This window comes from Vombatus ursinus, unplaced genomic scaffold (genome assembly GCF_900497805.2).
Source record: "Vombatus ursinus unplaced genomic scaffold, bare-nosed wombat genome assembly UNPS02006779.1, whole genome shotgun sequence".
Classification (NCBI taxonomy): Eukaryota; Metazoa; Chordata; class Mammalia; order Diprotodontia; family Vombatidae; genus Vombatus; species Vombatus ursinus.
In genome coordinates, this window is record NW_020946557.1 from 9,309,065 (window position 1) to 9,332,972 (window position 23,908).

Here is a 23,908-nt window from a genome sequence, read left to right on the forward strand (position 1 = left end):
GAAATTTAATCAATTAAATGTAATGTGCCTGTGCTGTTGTGCACTAACTTAAAAGTTCACAGCACCAAAACCACCTCTCCCCAAGTCATCAATCAAAAAAAATGTATATTATATTACTTACTATGACTAACATTTTCAGTGTATAAAGAAAAAGGAAATTTCTGAGGAAATATTACATTTAGATTAATTACAAAGGAAAAATCATATTATTAAATGTCTTTTACATAAAAGTATCTACATGTTATGTTAAACAAATTTTCCTGCAATGGGAAGAGTAATTTTGGAAATCTTTTTTCAAGACAGTTAATATCAGTTCTCATATAAATCTGCATTCTAAATTTTCCCAGCATAGAAACAAGTCAGTACATGTTTTATAACATAAATATTCTTTAACTTTAAAACCATTCCAAAATAATAAAATTTTACTTCAAATATTTCTCTGGATACCTGGATAAAGCTCTTGATTCATTTTAAAGACAACTCTACTCAAAGAACCTTTGTCATGCAATTTAGCATTCAAATTTATTAATTATTGCTCTTTCTACAAATGAATTAGTTGGATGGCATAAAATTGTCAAGCCATATTTAGCATGAAAATTATATGGCATTTAGAAAACAAAAATGAGAAAAGCAATGCAAAATGAATTGGTATTTTTATAAAAACTGAATTTGGTATATACTGTGGAAACATACAGTAAAACCTCATTAATTTGAAACACAAAGGACAATAAAAATGATTCTGAATTTAATAAGTTTGGATACAACTTTTTGTTACATAACAATATGGCATGTAGTTAACTGAAACAGCATTTTAAAAAAATTAAGCACTATTTTAAATGTGCTGATAGAAACAAAATGAGGTTATACAGTATATAAAGCTATAGTTTCATCCACACTGATTACAATTCTCAAATACTCTGACAATTATTTTAAATATTTTTATTTTGCTAATTCTTATTTTATTAGTCCTTAATGCTCTCCAATTCGGTTAATTTTATCATTACGTACTTGAGTCTCACTTTCCCCTAAGTTCTCATTTTAATTTCATTTATTTAAATTATGTGATACGTGCTCAGATTAATAGGCACACTATTCTGCACAGTGTTTTCTTAAAAATTTCCCACGTACCAAATAGCATTAGTACAAATTGCAAGTTTCAGGTGTATGTCAAATGGCATTATGTGGTCTGATTAACTTTCTTGTTTTATCTCTATAAGATAGCTTTGTGGTAAATTTTTCATGCAGAAATGGTTTTGAAATTGAAACCTGATGTTAAATTATTTAAAGAAAATCTTGGTTTAATCACCACCACCGAGTTTTCTAAAGGGTTCTGTGATGGACAAGACCCCCTCCACAGGCTTCACAGAGTCAGATTAGAAGTTGTTAATCTGAAGGATTTAAACATGATGGGACTTTAAAACAGAACATATAACATCATGCAGAATACCTGAAACCTTAGCTTTCAGTGCTATCACCATGTAATTCAGATATTCAATGTATTTTAAAATCTCTATAGTTCAGAAAATCCTAGAATATTAATTTAGAGATTAAACACCATAAGACTATAAATCACTGGGCTCTAAAACAATGCGTTTCTTAGCATTAGAATAGTAGTTAAGATGAAAGCATCAATTATTCACAAACTCTAACTCCCTGAATTCATGACATTACGATATATTGTTGACAAAAAGAGTAGTCACATAGATCATAGGCTTATAGATCTATATCTGGAAGAAATCTCAAAGGCCATTTAACTCATGTCCTCCATTTTAAAGATGAGGAAACTGAGGTTCAAATGGGTTAAGTGACTTGCCTAAGGCCATTCAAGGAGTAAGCATCAGAGGTGGAATTTGAACCTGGTCCTCTGACTCCAGAACTAGAGCATCAGTCCTGGTAGATCCTAACAAACAGGTAGGTCTCAAATATGAGTTGTGATGAACTCCATGTCTGTAGTTAGGGGACCAGTTCAGAGAAGCTCATTATCAGTTGGACATGACGATAAACTTTTCAGCTGCAGCAACTCTCAAAGACCAGCTACTAAGTTAAAGAAGTCTTATAATCTGGAGGGACCATGAGCATTGATGAAGTTACAAGTCTCGAAAGTATCATAGTGCATCCTCAGTTTATTTTGTTAGCTAAGAGGGGGAGAATAAACAGGATATTAATTATCTCTACAGTGAAGACAGTAGGTAAAGTTATATTAATTCAGTCTCCTAAAATGTTTAAACAACTACATATCTAAATTATTTCTAAATCTGTGTAGAAGTTTGAAAGGTAACAAGTTAATGTGTGTGTTTGTGCATTTAAAGCAATGATTATAGAAGCAAGTTAAATTATAGGAGTAGTTAAATGGCAATCACAGGAATCTACCTGAATAAAACCTCATTTAACTTTGACTAGAGAACATGTCACTAGAAAACATTTCACTTTAGCAAATGAAGTGAAAGGGCTAAATTACAATTTTTTAAAAACATGCAGCAACTCAAACTAATAAAAGCCAAACCATTATCCTTGTTTTTTTTAAATTAAAGAATGATTTGTTATTAGCATATATGTGTATATATACATATATATGTATCTATATTTTGTGTGTGTGTGTGTGTGTGTGTGTGTGTGTATACACACTTTCCTCCAGAGACCACAAATCTCATTTAATTGTTATCTCCTAGCAGTGTTCTGCACATAGTAAGGCCTTATTCAATGACAAAGCACTAAAAAACTTTACTCAAGAATGTGAATCAGGGGCAGCTATGTGGTGCAATGAATGGAGTGCCAGCCCTGGAGTTGGGTGGGGAAATGGGGGTACCTGAGCTCGGATCTCACCTCAGACACATGACACTTGCTGGCTGTTTGATTCTGAGTCAGTCACTTGGCCCCAACTGCTTCACGCCCCCCAAAAAAAGAATGTGAATCAGTACCCTTATTAATATTTTTAAAAAATATTTTCTACACTACTAGTATATGGCATTTATGGAGAGAACATCTGCTAAGCAAAGTTAAACTTTGGCCATATGCAGCTCCAAATAATCCCAAATTCTGAATTTAATGGAGACTGAATGGATGAAGTTTTATCATCTCCTCATCCTTTCCTTTAAATTTTAAATGATAAAGGAGACTTACAGGGTAAAAAGTTGATGACTAATGGGGATAGTTAATAAGATGTCTTTAGAATGTTTGTAGTATTATATGTTCCTGCTGAGCCTTATAAAAGCTAACTAAAAATGTGAAAACTCATAAGAACTAGGGCTTTTAAGAATTAATCTAAAAAAAAAAAAAAAGAATTAATCTAAGGGGCAGCTAGGTGGCACAGTGGATAGAGCATGGGCCCTGGAATCAGGAGGACCTGAGTTCAAATCCAGCCTCAGACACTTGACACTTAATAGTTGTGTGACCCTGGGCAAGTCACTTAACCCCAACTGCCTCATCAAAAAAAAAAATCTAGGGGAGGAGGAGGTAATTATTAAGGTAAGAATTAATCATGGCATACACATTTCTAAGAAACACTAATTAAATTCTTGTTAAGTGCTTAGTTTTACAACCTCTCCCTGTCATACTGGGATAAAAAAGGATTGGTAGTAGGAGTGAAATACCATTACAAGGTCTTGAAGAATCGTAATGTGTGGCTTATAAAGCTAGTGAAAGATCATTGTAAAATTTTCAGATGTTGGGTTTAGAACCTGAATACTTTCCAGGAAAAGTATAATTTGGGGAACAGAAATTCCAGAAATGATGATGGGCTCAGTCATTTAAATACAGTAGAATAGGGATATTACTTAGAAAAAAGTGTACTGATATGTGATTCAGCTTAATTTTGACTATAGTTCTATAGCTTGTGTTGCCAACATCCTGTATTCCAATGAGTGAGGCAAAAGTATAGGTGATGTGCAAATAGCAAAGCTAAAATTTAATTTCTAAATAGTCCAAATAGACTCAAGAATAATATGTTACTCTCGAAAGGGAAGAATTTCTAATGAAGTCTTATTTCAAAAGAACTAATAATAACATAGTTACATGGTACTTGCATTCAGGTTTTGCCTGTGAGGCTGACATGGATATGACTTTGATGTCATAAGCAAATCTCAAGTATAAATGTTTTCTTTGGTAAGTACAAAGAAATTGGGGAGGTGGAAATAAATAGCTGTAGTTCAGTAGTAAAATAAATTTCAAAGTATATGGACTCTGAAGTTTGGTTTCCCCAGGATGCCAAGGAAAACATTCCAAGGTTTCTTCTTTTAACATTATGTAGTTAGTATAAAATTTATTTTTGTTCTTAGAAAAAAAATTAAATTTTAAATTTATAAATATTACTCTGCTACTTCAATTTGTGTATCCTTCAATGCATATGAGGTAAATAGTCACTATAAATCCCTGAAATGAGATAAAATCTCATTGTACATTTCTTTGTGCTTATAACTTTCGAATTTCTAAAATATTTCATGGACAAACGTAAACATAAACTTTCCAAACTTTCATAAATATTTAACTATATCTTTTAAGTCCTGAAACTTAATAACATTACGTTTTAATAAAATGAACTAAGAGTCCAAAAAAGTAGAAATCCATTTTTCTAGTGTTTGGGTCTCTTGGACTTCATTGCCAATTTTATTATTAAGCTGACTAGTTAATTTTTCAAAGCACTATCTTCATTCAGAGTATCAAAGAAAAGCATCATCAATTTTTTATGCTTAAGAACAGTGCTATGAAAAGCTTGCTTTGACTTTGTATAAAATGCTATGTTTATTAATGATAAGGTGTTATGCCAGATGTAAGCACATATACAAATGAATGGATGCAGTACAAAAGCTTTTATTAACCACATCTGAACACATCCTCTTCATGACTCTACCAACATGTATTTTGCTATCGACAGGCTGAAGCTTTAAAGCAATGAAGTCACTTATGCAAACTGAGAAGTGCAGCATGCCCTTGTGAACAAACTGTAAGTGCAGCTCACTTACATTGTTGATAGATTTATGCAAAGCTTCACCCAGACAGTGCCTCTATGAAAAGATCACAGGAATAAAGGGAAACATTCAGAAATCAACTAAGTAAAAGAAAAAGGGATAAAAGGGAGAGTAAAACACAGAACATTAATTATACTGAGGAAAAAGTAAGTTGAAAAACTTCTAAGAAATTAGACAGACAAAATTGGTTAAAGACAATTTAAATTTTTAGCAGCCTTTTAAGTGTGCTGGATGTGTTTATTAGCATGTACACTTACCTATGCAAAACATTCAGCTTTTGTGCACACCCATCAGTTCTCAGCATAAAGAAGTTTGTTCATCATGGTTACTGAAGGTCTCAAAAGTAAATGTTCATTGGAAATTTTAAAGATATAACAATAATCTAAACATAATGGTTTTGTGGGTGAACGGAAGAAAAGTGAAAAAATAATCATTTTCTAGACATGTTCTGAGATGCCTCATCAAAACTTTTGAATCATACAACACTGAGCAAAGAATCAGAAAGGGATAAAATCATGGGGGGGGGAAATGTAATTTCTTTTTGTATTGCCCTTACATTCTTATTAAATAGCACTTACAAAACAATAATTTTAGCAGAATATTATCTTAAATATAAAATTCCGTTAAAATGGTTTTACTTTAGAGCACTCAGCAAATTTTTGGTATTGCTTTGATCTTTCACTAACTTTAAGGAGAAAGAGTATGTTCATTTTCTGTATCAAAAACCTAAAATGATGTCACAAGCTTGTGACAGAAATCGAAGATTTTGGAACATTTTCAATTCTATGGCCTCTCAAACTCTTCATGTCCAAAACAGAATTTATCATTCCCCCTGATCCAATCATTCCTTCTTCTCAACTTGTCTATTACTGTCAAGGACCCCATCGTCCTCCAAGCTGTCCAGGTTCAAAACCTTAGCATCATCCTCAACTCCTCACTTACTCATACCACATATCCAATTTGTTACCAACTCTTGTTGTTTCTTCATTCACTCTCTCACATATATCCCCTTCTCTTTGTACTCAAAGCCATTACTCCAGCTTACGCTCTCAATTTCCACTTGGGCTACTACAACAGCCTTCTAAACTGATGTCCTTGCCTCAAGTCTCTCCTCATTCCAATAGTTTCCAAACAGGTCTGAACCATGTTACCCTCTTGCTCAATAACGTACAGTGGCTCCCTACTCCTTCTGTGACTGGCTATAAATCAGTCACTAAGTGTTTATCAAGTGTCCACTATGTGCACATATACAGGTACATATAAAATATATATAAGGTAGTTTTGTGGGTGGCTGGAGTGGGATAATAAATAGCAGCTGGGAACAGAGGAGGTCAGGAAAAGCTTTCTGTAGAAGGTGACCTAGAATTTAATTCCTTGAATTAAACTCAAGAGTAATTCATCACATGGACATTAGGTAACAAAATAAACACTATAGTTTTCAAAAAGATAAACACTTAAAACTAGAGGATCTTTGAAGGGAACCAGGGATTCTAATGGTCTAAGTGAAGAGATAGTTCATTCCAGGAACAAGAGATAGTCATGCAAAGACAGAGATATGGGCTTTGAAGTGTCACATATAAAGAACAGAGAAAGCTAGATGGGGGACAAGTAGGGAAGGATTTTAAATTCCAAAAAGAATTTGCAATTGATTCTAGAATAGGGAGTCACTAGAGTTTATACTGAGTAAGAACTGAAATGCTCAGATCTGTGTGGAGGATAGATTGGAGGAGAAGACTCCAAATAGAAGGCTATTCCAATAGTCCAGGTGAGAGGTGAGGAGGGACTAATTAGGATGGTGACCCTTTCAGTAGAGAAGGGTATAGATGTGAGAGATTTTGAAGAGGCAGAACTAAATAAATGTTTACCTAGACCATAGCTCTCTTCCCTTGCCACTACTCCTCAAGATGTATGATACCCCTCAAGAGAACGCAAGTTCCTTGACAAGGACTATCTTATATTTGTATCACCAGTACTTAGCCTGTAGGTACTTGGCACATAGTGCAAATACCCTTGACTGACTGACTGATGACAGTTTGATGTAAATTTGATGTCAATTAAAAAAGAGGGGTAGGATACAAACTGACTTAACACCATTATGGATTTGGGATTGCATCTACTGGGAGACCATTCCTACAACTCTTATTTAAGCAGTAACTTTTTTGGGGGGCAAATGAGTAGTGATAGAGGACCAGACATTATTTCATTGGTATGGGAAGCTTGCTCTCCATAAGGAAACTCTCTCAAGTAATGCTTATTAGCAGCTGTTCTGCAATTTATACTGTTTTTAAAGAGTAATTTGGCTCTGTTATTAAATGACTTGTCCAAGAGCACAAAGCCAACATGAGTTAAAAGCAAGCAATAGTATTTTATTGTTGTTGCTCAGTCATATTTTAGTCATGTCTGACTCTTTATGACCCCATTTGGGGGTTTCTTGGCAGAGATACTGAGTGATTTGCCATTTTCTTCGCCAGCTCATTTTATAGATAAGGAAACTGAGGCAAACAGGGTGAAGTAACTTGTCCAGGGTCACACTGCTAATAAGTGTTTGAGGCCAGATTTGAACTCAGGAAGATGAGTCTTCCTGACTTCAGGCCTGTAGTCTATCTACTGTGCCACCTACATGCCCAACAGTATTTTGATAGAGGTTCTAAAGAAGCATATCAGAGAGTAGTATGGCTTGTAAAATACTACTTTGCTACTACGCTAAAAGCTGATGCTAACTCTAAGAATCATACCAATATCCTTAGGTTGGTCTTGTTTTCTTTGTAAGAAGAAAAGGGTATAACACTGATAAGCAGTAGAATAACTGCCTGAAATCTACATTGTACTCATGTAAACGGTTATTTTTGGGAAGAAACTTAGTCCTCCAATCTGTTAAAAAAAAAAAAAGCTAGCATAGTTTTGAATATGTGATTTTAATATGATAAAGGATTTCTCTTTTTAAAGGTGAGTACATTAGATTACCTATTCATGCTGATAGAACTTTGTAGAGTTAACAGGCTCACCATTTGGAATAGATTCTTAACAATTCTGGTTTTAAGAGAACTTCTCTTGAGGCTTTTTCCTTTTTTTTGTGTGTGATTACTCTCATGGATTCACTACTGATCATTTGGACAAATCCTTGGAATCTATAAATTATGGAGAAATCATATTACTTTTGCCAAGTACTTCTAAAATTCTTCTTGCTGAGGTCATATACCATAAGCAAAAATATTCCCAAATCTATTTATCTGAGGGCCAAGACAATATTTACACATATAAGTATAAATAAATACAAGAGAATGGTGGGAGTAGGCACTAGCAGCTAAGATTAGGAAAGATTTCATGTAATAGATGGCGTATGAAGTGAATTTTGAAGAAAATGAGGGAAAAGGTAGAGTTAAACTGAGAGTTAGAGCAAAGTTAAGTCAAGCATAGCCAGTACAAAAGTATGATGACTAGAGACAGAGTGTTCTGTGTATGGATTAGCAAGAAAGGCGTTTGTCTGGGCCACAGCATGTAAAGTTAGCCAGTACTCTTACCACTACATCATGCCACATCTCATAATCTCCTAACTCCAATTTTGTACTTATAAGAGTCAAAGAATTAACAAAATTGAGAATTAAGGTTAAGTTTAAGGGGAAGAATCTTATACTATTATCCAGAGGGCTAACAGAGTTAATAATGCTGGCCTGTATGGTTAGAAATATACATGTAATTTTCCTTAGATTTATCCCCGTGAATTCTATTTAACATTATGAAGTTGTAGGGCTCAATGAGACTGATCAGACATTTCTCTATGGTTTAAGAAACTATCTCTAGCTAGGCCACGGGAAGACAGAGATAGCCTTTTTAATCCATGTTTTCTATAACTGAAACCTTGCATAGCCTATTATCAATCCTGGAATTCAAAACTAAACTAGTTGATGGACACTTTAAAAAGATAATGTTAAGAAGATTATCAAGTTGCTTCTAGAAAGACTGGTGTGAAAATTGGTAAGGCAGGATAAATCAAATATACCCTGCAAATTAGACATCTAAAACTGTCTCATAGACATCTTAAACTCAGCATTTCCAAACTATACTCACCACTTTTTCCCTCAAACCCACTTCTTTTTTTCCTAACTTCCCTATTTCTTTAGAGGGTACCACTATTTTCATAGTTACTCAGACTTGCAACCTAAGTGTCATCCTCTCCTCCTCATTTTCACCCCTCTCCCATATCCAATCTATTTCCAAGACCTGTCATTTTTAACTTCCTAACATCACTCCTATAATGTCCCCATCTCTCCTCAGACACTGTTATCAACCTGGTGAAGAAACTCATCACCTCATACATACGCTATTTCAACAGTTTTATATTTGGTCTCTGTCTCAAATCTCTCCCCACTCCAATCTATCTTCTACTCAGCTGTCAAATTAATTTTCCCAAAGTGCAGGCCTGACAATGTCACACCAACATTTAGTAAACTCCAGTGGTCCCCCTATTGCCTCCAAATAAAACCCTCTTTTGGCTTTTAAAGCCTTTTATAATCTGGCCCCTTCTTCTCTGTCTAGTCTTCTTACACTTTACTCCCTTCCCACATACTCTATGATCCAGTGACACTGGTTTCATCACTGTTCCTCTCACACAACTCTCTATCTTCCGACTCCATACTGACAATATCTCATGTTTAGAATTTTCTCCCTCCTCATTTCCTCTTCCTGGTTTCAAGTCAACTAGCATCTATTAAGCATCTACTATGTGCCAGGCACTGTGCTAAGCACTGGTGATATAAAGAAAGGCAAAAAATAGTCTCTGCTCTCAAGGAGCTCACAGTCTAACTGGGTAGTCAACATGCAAACAACTAGTTTATCGATCTTCCTTAATGCTAGTACCTTCCCTCTGAGAGTATCTCCAATATATTTGTATATATCTTGTTTGTATTGTTGTCTGCATTGTTGTCTCCTCCATTAGACTGTAAGCTCCTTGAGGGCAAGGACTGTTTTTGCCTTTGCACCCTAGCACTTAGCACAGTGATTGGCACAAAGTAAATACTTAAGAAAACACTTGTTTTTGTGACTTGATATAAAAGACATAACAAATCATTCTTATTGGAAAGCTATAACAATATTATGATAAATATGTCATCTAAAACAATAGTTCAGAGCTAATATTCTAGTTTAAGCTGAAATTCTAGTGATTAGACTACCACTGTTACTTTGCCAAGTGTCTGGATGAAAATTTGGATGTGAGGAGATTTGGTACGACTCCTACAGATAGATAATAAAACAATGAAATTGATTTGTTTTTGAGGCCTTTTGTAAGGTGGGAACTACAAATATTTCTCTGTTACATATTAAAACATTACTAGAGAGAAAAACTAGGAAGCTTTGAAAAATTCTATTCAGTGTTTTCAAGGCAGAGATTTTTAATTACTCTTTTCTAACTAGCACAGTGGTAGTATAGGAATTTAATGGAAAGAGATCAAAACTGCCTATCCTACCAAATATAAATTCTTTAGCTTATTCTTCACGGTTTTCTATTATACTATCTCACCAAATTAATACGCTATGATTTGACAACATTGGCTTGACTGGGGACAGTTTGTTTGCTAACCTCTAATATGATTTTTTGTTTAGCCAACATCACACCATGCCCCACTTGAATTATTAGGCTGCAGTGGTTTCCAACCTTTTCAAGGATGAGGACCCCTTTTTAACAGCAAAAAAAATAACAGCTATTCACATGATAATATTTGCACTATTAATAACCACTGGTTGCAAAAATAATGGCAATGAGCTACTATGAATTCATTGTTTTAAGATAATTTGTATTTTATTAAATATAACATCTAAATACATTTGAAAAATAGTAATACATATTTTGTGAGGCAGTATTCCTCGAAAGGCAAACACTCTGCAGCCTAACCGGGTTTTTTAAGTTTATAGGTATAAACCACTGATCTATAATGTTGCCTCTGCTAATCAATGATCTTAATTTCCTCCAAAATCTGATTCAAAATTCACTTTCTTCCCTGATGCCTTCTGTTTTACCCAAACTGTAACACAGTTTTCTTTAGCATGTCCTGAAGGATGAATATTCAGGCTGCATTACATGAAATATGTATTTTTGGCTTATGAATGTTTTTATAGCTTTGGTTGAATGAATGAATCTACATAGGCCAAAACAAATCAGTGAAAAAATATATGAAAGTTGACATAGAAATGTCTGCCACCTCCCTTACACAGTATGATAATCACATGCACTGATATTTTATAATCCATATTAGAAAATATTCTACTAGAGAAGAATCTGTAACAGATGGAAATGCAAAAGAATATATTCTCCAACCTTACAGTTATGTAAGTGAATCTAAATGCAAAAAAGTAGTGAGCCTCATTAGTTAAACTATTAGGTAGAAAAAACACAATGAAATGTTAAGAGAAAAATGAAATAAAAAAGTTAAAACATTGGGTAGAAATAAAAGTTTATGAAAGATTTAATGAAGTGTAAACAGATGATTTCAAGACAATGAATTACCTGTGATTTTTCTCTGACTCTTTTTAGACAGCAAAATAATCTAGGTTGGTCCAAAATACAGAGTTTAAATTTACAGGTAAAACAAAGGATGTAATTTCTTGTGTGCAATATACAAAGGACCAGAGAGATAAAAAATATGAAAGCACAGTAGGATCTCACATATTTGCATCACTGGGACCAGAAACAATGCCAAAACTTGGAATACATGGTATTTTCTAATCCACCTGCTCACTGTACATTTCTGTTCAGTGCTATCAGGTTTTACCGTGGGCTCCAAACATATTCTATGACAGCCCTGCTGTATGTTCCCTGACCTCCAGACAGCAATGGTAGATAAGGTCGATCCCTTTCAATAAAATATTTAAGTGCCTAGGATGTGCACCACACTATGTTGGGTCGGTAAATGTTCTGGAACAGGGCCAGGAGTTGATAGATATTGGGATCAGATGTAGGCAAAAGTGGGGATCAATAGCATAGGTGACACCTGGTTCCAAATGGTTATGTTAACCTAGAGAGCTGGTCAGATAGGAGAGGTTCCTATGTACATAAAGAACTTCCAATTTAGCAGTCCTTCTACAGAGGCACCCTATGAGAGTGTACAGTGTGGATGAAGAGTTGGCCTTGGAGTCAGGTAAACCTGGGCCCACTTCCCAACTCTAACACACAGAGAGGCTATAAGACCCTGAGCAGGCCTCTTCATCTCTCAGTAGACTTTAGGTGACAGAACTGTTGCCACCTGCTTAGGCAGAGGGTTAATTCACTAGAAATCCCCTACACTGATGAAATCATGGATGCCAAACCTAGGCCACTGCACTTGCTCTGTGACTTCCCCAATCCAAACAAACTTCTTCTATCTTCTTGCTAGCTCAAACATCAAACCTGTTTCATACCACAGTCAATCTTATCATTTCAAAAGACAGGAAAACATAATCACTACATTATGGCCAAATACGCAATTATTTTATTCCTGAAAGAAATGAGAGGAGAGTTTTAAGGGATTTGAAGCTATAAAAGTTTTGACCTGATATCACTTGATTCTGTCCTATTCCGAGTCTACATAATCATATAATGTTTACTGATTTATGGGACTGATAATATGTATCATCCTAAAGGAAAAACTTTTTTTCTCGTTTTATTTTTTTGGGGGATGGACTATCTTCGAAAGCAATAGCATTTTACCCAATAGTCTATGGGATAATCTGCACTTTCTGAGGCTGAAGTAAAAAGATGTGGCATGAAATACAACAGTAGTATTCTGCCACCTCTGCAAACTGCCCTTCAGTAGTGTACTGTTGGGGAATTTGCTTAGTAGCTTTCACTTCAGAGGTGAGCAGGTCCTGGCAACCTTGATACTCACAGGCCATCCACTTAGAAGACTTGGAAAAGAACTTCCAGTTAAAGGAGGAAAAAGTAAAATGTGAAATTGTAAATGATTTAGAAGGGGTCCTTCCCAGCTAGAATGAGGTACAGATGGGGCAATGCAACTGAGGATGAAGTGCCCTATGACGGGGGGGGACTGAGGAGTAAGGCACAGAAGTAGAGAGAAAGAAATGGTGACCAGGGGCTACAATACAACCACGTTGATACCTCGCCTCTTGTCAGTGTTGGATTTGTGACAGGCATTGTGTCTTGTGTAGTGGTCATCTTTGAACAGTGTTCCTTTTCAGACAGGGGAATCAGGAATAGATAGGTGAATGAGCCAGGACACTGTAAAGCAGAGTTTCTAAAATCCATGAGCCACAGAACTCTGGAGAAACTGGTGAGTCTGCTGTGTTGGCACTACACCTAAAAGAATCTCTAAATCCCTATGTAGTAAGCTATAGTGAATTTAGCTATGTGCCACTTCTAGTTACCTAGGAATTGGGAATTGTATGGAAAGATACTGTACTTCCAGGCTGGCATCACTGAGCTAGGAGAGACCAAAGCTGAAAGAAAAGGACTCTAAACCTGAAAGGGGGAGGGAAGTGTTTCCTTTGGGAGACTACAGCTAGGAAGTAGTTTAAATATTTCATTCTATGACACCTGTGTCTAATGCTTCTTGGTTATAATATGACTTTACTAATATCCTCATTGATAAAATAAGGAGAGTGGACTACATGACTTCTTAGGCCTGTTTCAGTTTTAAATCTATGATCATATAATCCAACTAAACTGTTTAACTGTATACAGGTTAACTTGAGGTCTAAGTGAATGTTAATATGCCCCAGGATAGGGGCAATATGAACCAAAGAAAGGGGAATAACCCTAGATATGGCAGACTGGAATGTAATAGGCTTATCTTACAAAATGAGTAAAAAATAGATTAGGCTTCTGGAGCTCCATGTATCAAGGTGGTGCTGGCCTATTCCTATCATGGGGTATATTTGTTTTATGACATATCAGAGATGATGGAGACATTAGAAAACTTGTTTACCTTGTATAGAATCATAAAGTGTGAAAACTTAAATTTTTTCGTGAATGAGAATATTCAAAACAAACAGCAAAAGAAAAACTGTTAAGAGGTAAGAAAGAAATCTGATACCTTAATATAGAGAGGACCTAAACCTACTAAAATACAAACCACAATCTGAAGAAAATGGATGCGACGGTAGTAAGGTTTTTCTGTTCATTAGTTAGCAACTAAATGACAATTTAAAATGACATTTAAAATACCAAAGATGACTTCAATTTTCACAAGCTAATTTGAACTAGTGAATCCTCCACAACCACTTGAATGACAGAGGGCAAGATAACAGAATGACTACTTTGACTAAGTTTGTCTTCATATGTCCATTACAAGTACTTTACATGAGAGTACCGATAATATGCCAAACTGCATTAGGATCAACTTTAAACGGAACATCTAATATAATTGTTTCTTTATTCATACTAAGTTTCTAAAGCCCCGAATCTGCTTACAAAAAAATCCAAAAGCAAACATTTTTTAGCATCCTTCCAATTTTCCATATAAAATATGCATAAATTTGGGTAACTATGCAAACACCAAAACTTCAAAAACAGACTTTAAATTCTTTTGAAAAGTATTCCATGTAATTCTTTGAAATCACTAGTAGGAAAGTTTATCTTATTAATTCGGAAATTTGCTAGAACAAATACAAAAACAAAAGGTAACACCTTAAAGAAGTAAATTAAGGTGCTATTTGGTCCTAGTGCTAAAGCTTATAGAGCAGTATGCTGCATGTCCTGCATGTATGACTTGCCAACCAACTAATGAGCCAGGGCAGTCAGTACTATTTAATTACTGGCTTTGCAATATAATAGCAGACCATAAATTAAGAAGTTGTGTAAATTATTTGAAGAGGGCAAACTGTTTAGATTATAGTTTTAAATGCTGAAGTGAACATGAAACAAGAAAGATTTAAGAAGAATGCTTCTATCTTTTGCTTCTATAACACTTTTATCCCAGAGGTTGAAAACACAGAAACAAACTGGGCAAGATGCTATTGATGAAAAAAAAATTGCTCTTTTTTGGGAGGAAGCTGTTTTAATCCATTTAGGTGTATTTACTGAACTTTATCTTTAAGTGTATGAATGGCATCTAATGACCTTAAAACCTTGTTATGACTTCAAAACTTTTCTTCTTTTTAAATTAACACAAGAGATCTAATCCCATTAACTAACTGTGGTAAGTTTATTTATTTACTTATTGAACTACATTCCTACATATTTTAAAGTTCTAAAGCTATGTATCTAATTTTAATATATTTTACTTTTAAGTCTGCTCTATCAGATAGTAAATATGTAATAAACAAGAAACTGATACATAGGTAGTTAGTCCCCCAACTTACCAAATGGTTACATTTTAAAGGTTGACTAATAAATCATTTGTTTAAAACCCAAAGTATTGCATCAAAGAAGGGTATTAAGTGGGGCAGGTAGGTGACATGGCACAGTGGATAGAGCTCCGGCCTTGGAGTCAGGAGGACCTGAGTTCAAAACCGGCCTCAGACATTTGACACATAACCAGTTGTGTGACCCTGGGCAAGTCACTTAACCCCATTGCCTCACCAAAAAAAAGTATTAAGTTCTTCAGGAGTAGATTTACTTCAGTAGCTCTACAAAATATTCTTGAAACAGCACCATATTTATAGACTTTAGAATTTTACTACCCATTACAATGTTTCTGTGGGAAAATGTGCTAAGCCTTGCCAGTAGTTACACTCCCCTCCCCACCACACCCTCTACCACCATCCCCCTGGATACTTCTTAGTCTAGGCTATCTTCTTGTCCCCTTCTTTTCTCTTGCTCTGTGGAATTCTAAGATTGGTCTGCCCATCCCTAAAGCAAGCAAACGGTATTTTGCAGAGAGGGGACTTTTTCCTCCCAGTGATTGCTAACAACAATGGGAAACTGGTGGGGTATAAAAAAAAGCTCCTATAAATCTCCCCTTTTTCTTTTTTCACTAAGAACTGTAAGAGAAAAAAAACACATAGAGGTGATGAATCTTTGGATATACAAAGAACTAAAGTAGAGGTCTGAGAACATGGTTTTTTTTGTTGTTGTTGCTGTTCTTGTCTTTTTTTTTTTTGGCTAGGCAATGGGGTTAAATGACTTGCCTAGGGTCACACAGCTGGTAAACGTTATGGGTCTGAGGCAAGAACATGTTTTTTTAAAAAATATTTTGATACAAGTATTTCAGTGTAATTGATTTCCTTTTTAATCTATGTATTTTATTTTATGCATTTAAAAACACCATTTTAAGAAAGGTCTGTAAACTTCACCAGCTTGCCAAAGGGGAACTTGATCTAAAAAGGTCTGAACTGGACTAAAATAAAATTCATCAACATTTCAGATGAACACCCAGACACTGAATTTCCAGGGCACATCCTCAGAAGAGCTAGAAGAGACCAGCAAATGGAGGCTGAGGGATAGGGAGAAGGTGGAGCTTTGCTCTTCCTTTACTTTTCCATTGGCCACTATCAGTTCTGCCTCATACTTGAGGTATTATTAGGGTGAATCAGAAAGAGGGCTGAAGATTCCAGGCAGTAGTAAGACCTGTAGTTTCTAGGGTCAGAGGGAAAAGGAGTAAAAATAGATGGACGAGTACATGAAAATGCTAACACCTGGAAGAGAAAGAGAAGCTCCTAGAGCCAACCAGGCTAAAGTGAATGCAGCAAGTTGGATAGGCATATTCCTATGCAAGGAATATGCATAAATGGGTGTACATAGACATAAGTCCATCTTATGGAGAATCTCAAAGAAAAGAAAGAATCAGAAGTTAACTTTTGGCAATATAAATCCATGTTCAGCATTCCTCATTATTGTTAATTATCAACATTAATTACCTGGTCTAAGAGATCTTCTACCTTCTTCTGCCATCCATCCCGGGCAGCATTCTTTTCCCGTTCTTTTAGCTGCAAAAGTTGAGTCATTGCTGATTTTTTATCCTCTTCATGTTGAAGTCTTAACTCTTCTCGAAGCTTAGAACACTCTTGTCTAAAAATGAGACAAAACTGTTTAGTAATTGAATAGATGAATACAAAGTACTTGGCAAATGGAATTACTATTCTCAAATATGCAATTATCAATATGCCTATTTAAAAAAAACAATCAGAAAAACTTGTTCAAAGTCACAAAATAAATCTGTAGATGTGCAGAAAATAGACTTCAGACCTTTAGCCTCAGCATTTTTATTCACATAATTACCATGCTGCTGTTGTCCAACTTTCTGAAATATGTTATAAACCTAATGTGATGATGGTGAGAACAAAGGTCTGTCAGTCAGTTGACCTAAATTCATTTACCAACAAAAGAAGTTATACAAGATAATGGCAGTAGAACCCAGTTGTAGTAAAATAAGAAAAAGATGAACTAAGTTCAAGAGAGTATTAAGGAAGAAGTGGTAAGATAGGGCTTCAAGACCACTGCTGCAAGGAAAGAGAATGTGGAGAAAGCATGGACATCACCTCCTCAAATTGGCAGAGGGGAAAAGATAAAGGTGGCAGGGCATGGAAATCTAATGGTTGCTGGCAAAAGCTGGCAGAGTTTATTGTGTTAAATGTTAGCATGAACAACTCATTAATAATCACTAAAGGCTCACTAAAATTTTGGGGAAGGTATTAATTAGAAGGCAAAAGAAAACCAAGTATATATATTATTTTTTAATATTCAATCACTATGTAGACTATTGCTGTGGATAAAAGGATTATAAAAGCTTAAAGAAGGGATTGTATTTCCATTATATTTCTTCTCTTCCACTGGAAATAAAGGAGGTGAACTGGAAGACAATAAATGAATAAAGGAATACATTTCCTACCCAATAGCTGTGCACCCTTTGCTCTGAGATCTATATGTCCTCTCTTCTGAAGAATTGTATAGAGAGGCATCTATTAATACCCAGGCTATAATTATCAGTGAGCATAGCCCTAAAGGAATTATTTACAAATTAGCAAGACAAGATTCCAAGGGAAAAACTTACCACAAAAGCTGAGACTTATTATATTGGTCTATACGGGCCATCTTAAATATAGGCCCCTACCAATAAAATGAAATCTGCACAAGGAAAAAAAACCACACATATACTGAAAAATAACAGAATATCACAATACAAAAATATTTATTGTGATTTTTAACATTTTGATTCTAATAAACATGTTTTACTCCTTTTGATCACTGTTTTCTACCTCTGTCACTTTACTATTCTCTTTTTTCTGATTTTCACTAATATCTTGTCTTCACTGACATCCATCTCAGGTTTTATTACATAAGCCAAATTTGGGAGAAAAATGCAAGTCTGTATTTGAAACAATATAATGTATTACAGTACTCAGTAGGAATTGCATATCTAGTAGCACCTACCCTATTTATTCACATGCCTTTGTCTTTACTGATTCAATGTTTGACAAAGGCCTCTAAATAATTAAAAATTAAAAAGCAAATTGTATATGAATTTTTCTACTGTTTCTTAATAATTTTTATGTTAAAATTGTTTTAAAGGTTAAAGAAAAGGCACCTAAGATTTTCAGTCCATTTTATTTCTAAGTCTTGGGCCATTTTGTCCACTTTGTACTTCTCATCTTCCCTCATGGTAGCAAGCAATGCCTTATGCTGTTGTCTTTCTTGTTGTAGTTCTCTCTGAAAAACAAAATCTTTATAATGCAAAGTGCGCATCAAAAAGTAAAAGCTGGTTATTTTAAATCTTCACTTCAAATAATTACTTTATGTAAAGTGAGAAGTGCCTAAAATTTCTAGCAACTTCACAGGTTTTCAAGATTTGATAACAACACCACCACCACCACAAATTTAAAAACTTTCCCAAAACTATACCAACAGTATAATTTTAAAATAAATATGAGATTTAATGATTCCGAGATGCTCCCTAAAATAAAATCTCACCTTTATGGGGTGAAATTATGGTGCATCACAATTATCACATGACCCAAAAACAACAAAGAGACTGAACTGTCTGCATGACAAGAACATACTATACTGACAATAATAATTTGTGCAAGTGGCATAAATGATACCAATCATGAAATTTATGATCAAAAAAAGAGGTGGATGGCCATATAGCAAGGTAAAGGATAACAGATGGTCAGCCCATATGTTGCACTGGTACCTACATAATTTAAAGAATCTAGGGGAAGTTATCTTTTGGGTAAACTGTTTTGGATTTACAGTGGGATATAGATGAGTCAACAGGTAGAGAAAGTATACCTGATTTATGATTACGACCATAAGACAAGGAGGTACACACACTGATTATATCACAGAGCTACTCTAATCTTGAAGCATTTTTAAGTCAACATAATTAGTCAAATTCTAAATGACAATATTAATTTCAAACTTTTTCCATCATGGATTATTCAATAAACCTATTACAACATTCTGTTCAAATATGTTAACACACTATTCTTCAAACAAAAGTACATTATTTAAAAAAAAAAAGGTTACTAGTGTTATCTTTCAGATTCTCAGATCTTAATCAAGACATAAATATTGTGATATTATAACCTAACGACAAATAATCAGGATAATTATCAAGGCTCAAAGCAACTAACCAAACTTTTTTTTAATAAATGATAAACTATTTGCCACATGTTTCATGTTATAATATAGTGAAATGCTATTTTTCCACACGACCAACTGAGACAGATATTTGTAGACTTGTATCAATCAACTACGGTTCTTTACAACACTAGAGGTAGAGGGCTAATACAGTACTGTATAGTGACAAAAACATTAGGTTAGAGTCGGCAGAGACCTGATTTCAAATCCCATGTCTGATAGTTCCTAGCTGTATGACCCTGGTGGCAAGTCATTTAACCATTCTGAGCCTTGGCTTCATCTCTAAAATGACAATAATATTATCTATAGTACATATGTCAAAGAACTGTTGTTAGGATCAAATGAAATAACGTATGAAAAGTGGTTTGTAAACCTGAAAGCTCCTTTAAAAATGTCAAATAAAAAAAATCCCTAGTAGTATCCAATGTTTATTGATAATTCAAATGCTAGTTAGTTGCTAAAAACCCTGATGGCAGCTTCTATAGGATTCTGAGGTAGGAAGCAGGAGAGGATTTCACAATTATCATTATTACCAGACTTGGATCCCATATTTACTGATAGTCTTGCTACAGCTTGTCAACCTTTTCAAAGTATATCTAGAAAATGAAATTTATCTCACTCAATGTCTCATTGTCTCAAGAGTTATGAGGGAGATGTATCTCTCCCTAGAGTACCTTGCAAAAAGGTGCTTCTGTTCCAATTTGAATTGTTTGGGAAAGGTTAGTCAATTCAGTAAACACTTTCACACCATACAAACAAAAGCCAGAATTGGGGGTAGGATACCTATTTTACAAAATAAAAAGTTGGAAGAGATTAGAGAGATCATCTTGTCCAATCTGCTCACTATACAGAGTAATAAAAACATTGCTTCCCAGGGCTAAGTGATTTGTTCAAGGATTCATAACTATAACAAAATTACCATCTCACTCTAAATTATTTTATAATGGCTTTACACAGTGCTAATATCATGTAAATTCTCTCCTTTATATGATTTAGAGGTGTCACCAATTATTTGTTTTAAAAAAAGAAAAAGGTCATGAACAAGAGTCTTTAACTTTGAATCTCCACTATCCCCTTTCTCCCCAGTCCACAATCTCTGTTGTCAACCTGATTATCTTCATAGTCTAAAAACAGAAAAATGTATGGTACAAGTTTAGACCTTTGTTTTATTTCTGCTACCAGAAATAGGATCACCAGGGTCAGGAGGGACAAAGTAAGGGTGAGGAAGGGAGGAAAGAGGACCTATGGAAAAGAAGAATTATCTATTTTTCCTTAAATAAACCTTTTAAATGTCTTTTTGATGGAGAATTGAGGGCTCTCTATTTTTTTTTAAAAAGCTGCATTCAATTAAATTTTTAAAAATTAATAAAATTCCTACAATATGCAAGGTATCACGGTGGACCCTTGTACTGATGTTTAATGAACTGATTGTTTAAATAAGGCTTAAAATTAGAAGTGTGGGATCTTTTTGCTGCAGACCTGTGATTTAATCAGTGTGGGGATCAGCAGTTCTTCTTGTTGGCAATTTATGATGTCAAAGAAGTTAAGTGACTTGCCCATGGTCACACAGACAGTTGTGTCAGAGTGGCATGAACTATATTTCTCTATCACTGAACTTGAACCATGCGTGGATTATGAAATTACCTCAAGATTTAATAATGAGTCTGTGGTCTCTCTTAGCTTAACTTTGGTTAAATCTAGTTCATTCTGAAGTTGTCTGTGGGAGTCCTGAAGATCAGAGATAACCCCTTCTGCAGAACCAAGGCCTTGTTCACTTTTATTTACCATATCCTGGAGGTGAGAAACCTGTATAAAAATATAATGCTTTTAGGATATCTTTATTTTTGACAATCAAAAAAATTGACCATCTTCTTCCTTTAACTACCTTCTTTCAATAACACATATTGAGGAAATAGATAATAATCTTACATATGTATAATATTTCAGTTTCAAAAACACTTTCATATTTATTATTTTATCCTCACAGCACTATGAGTTATTGAATGTAATATCCCAAAAGGTCCAGTTTGTTTCACAAAGACACAGGTTCTACTTTAAGGAGTTAACAAAGCATAATTAAGATGAAGTCAAGAACAGCTGACAAATATTTTCATATAACAATACATTATTTTTAAAAAGTAATTCAAATGAAATTACTTAGCTCACACATGAGTCAAATTAACTCTTATTCCAAAAGTTTTATATATTTAGGACACTGAAAGTGAATGGACAAAGGTGTCATAAACTACAATGAGTAGTAGTAACATCTATGTATTTGCATAACATTTGCCCCACATAATCCTTAAATATTGAATTTATATACTTTTGTAAATAAAGCATAAATACCTATTCCTTCATTAAGGAGATTTTCTACCAAACAAAATTAATTTCATGGAATTCTTAGTATTGACCTAGTTTTTGAAGGACCTAGTCTTTGTATCATGTATCAGTTTCAAGACTTCCAGATTTGGTGGAGGGGGGAGTTAGAGGCAAAAATCTATTTTAGTTTAATAATGTGGAGGGATAAAAAAATATCTGCTCATTCATTAAATATGTACTGATGGTCTACTATATTTATAGCACTGTGTTAGGCGCTGTAGAGAATACAAAGACTTATAAACTCTTCAAAGGTCTTATTTAGTTACAGAGGAAAACAGTGAAAAGATAAATAACAATATAAAATTTGGCAGAACATAAATGCCAATTAGTTGATACAAATAAAAAGTGCCAAAGGAATTTAAAGGATGGAAAGATTGCTATGTGTTGTGGTAGAGTAATGTAGGCCTTGAAGAATAAACAGGATATGAACAAGTGAACATGTGAAAACAAGGAAAAGATCATTTTAAGGAGAATGGCACAAGCAAAGGTAAGAACATACATTGCATATTCTGGGGATAGGAATAGGCCAGTCTGCCTGGTACTTAAGGAAGTAATAGGAGATAAAGTTTGAGTCAGACTGAGAACCTTGAAGGCACAGGTATGGAGTTTGAACTTTATCCTGTAAATTAATAGGGAAAAAAGTGAAGTTTTTCACAGAGATATGAAAGAGTAGAAACCATGTTTATACAAAATTAATCTGGCAGCAGTGTGGAGATGGACTGAAGTAAAAAGATACTAAAAGGCAAGGAGAATAGTTAGGATGCATGTATATCTTTAGACATAAACTAGGGTGGTAACTACTCCAGGAATGGGAGAAATGTGAGCAACATTATGAAAAAAATAGTCAACTCTTCTTAGCTAAGATAGCTGGCCTGAATGAAGGCAAATCACCTAGTTTCCATATGTCTAGAAAAATAAAACCCGTAGGTCCACACCACACAGAATGATGAATAAATACAATGAGAAACTATAATAAGTGGCACTTTCCACATCAGAACGGCAGAAAAAAGTCAAACCAGAAGTCCGTGAACAAGAGAAAAGGGAACCTTGCCAGAGCCAGCTCCTTTCTGGTGTGATCAGAGACAGGCCATACAGCCCCTGAAGCTCAATGCCGAGAAGCAGCAAGAGCAGAAAGCTCTCCTCACAAAGCCCTAAGGAGATCAGAAAGCTCCAGATAGCTGCACTGAGCAATGACAAGCATGCTACTACAGTACTCACACCAGACATTCCAGGCCCAGGTGCTCTGAGGTCCGTGAACACTTTTTTTTTTCTGAGATGCCAGATAAGGCCCTTAAGAGCAAGGGCTCTGAAACGAAAAGATTCAGGGAAGCCTAACCTTGGGAGGTAGAAGTTAACAAAGGAACTCAGGGGACCAAAATCAAACAAGGTGGAGCACATGTTTTCTTGTATTAGAGACAAAATCTGCCTTTTAACCAGAATGTGGTTTTGTTTGTGTCATGACATGCAGAAGTGACAGATGGCAGCATATCTCCAAGGGATAGCATGTGAAGAGACACTCTAAATTTTTAGTTACAAAAGGTGTTAATAATGGTTCAGAACCACAGTCCATGCAGCCTTGCATCCTGTCTCTGATAGTGATAACATGTAATGTTTTACGGGAGGGCACTGATTATAGTTGAGGTCCATTATTTTAATCCTCAGAGAGCTCTGAATCTATCCTAGAATATTAACTTAACCTACATTAAGTCATTATGGTTCTACTATTCATGAAACTAGTCTAATCTTTCTAGATCTTAGTTATGTTTACAGCCCCTATAAAACCTCTAAGGGTAAGAAATTCCATGGTATCTGCTGGATAAGCCAATGCCATCTCTTAAATTTTTTTTTTTCTGAAAACTGCCTCTTTAGGGATTCTTAGATAAGCAGTAGTCTGTGATTTGGTGAAAAAGTTCATGTTCGCCCTATCCATACCTTTTTGATATAACCTGCTGAGCCTTCTCATTGCCAGTCAAAATACTGATTTTAAAAATCTATTATTTTATCAGCATTTTCATTTATATTTTTCTTTAAGATATAGCAATCAAAAATTAGGCAG

The 23,908-nt window shown here is 34.8% G+C and overlaps 1 protein-coding gene across 3 annotated transcripts in view; it reads right to left on the reverse strand.

The window, feature by feature from the left end:
- FAM184A (family with sequence similarity 184 member A) overlaps positions 1 to 23,908 on the reverse strand; it is a 111,517-nt gene that overhangs the window by 26,834 nt on the left and 60,775 nt on the right. For all 3 annotated transcript variants that reach the window (XR_003567917.1, XM_027848536.1, XM_027848535.1), the window contains exons 7-9: positions 21,118 to 21,279; positions 18,419 to 18,540; positions 16,752 to 16,902 (exon numbers count right to left, since the gene is read on the reverse strand). Coding sequence is in view for 2 of the 3 variants with exons in the window: in XM_027848536.1 (XP_027704337.1) it covers positions 16,752 to 16,902; positions 18,419 to 18,540; positions 21,118 to 21,279 (435 nt within the window). In the remaining variant the exon portion in view is untranslated. The remainder of the gene's footprint in view (positions 1 to 16,751; positions 16,903 to 18,418; positions 18,541 to 21,117; positions 21,280 to 23,908) is intronic.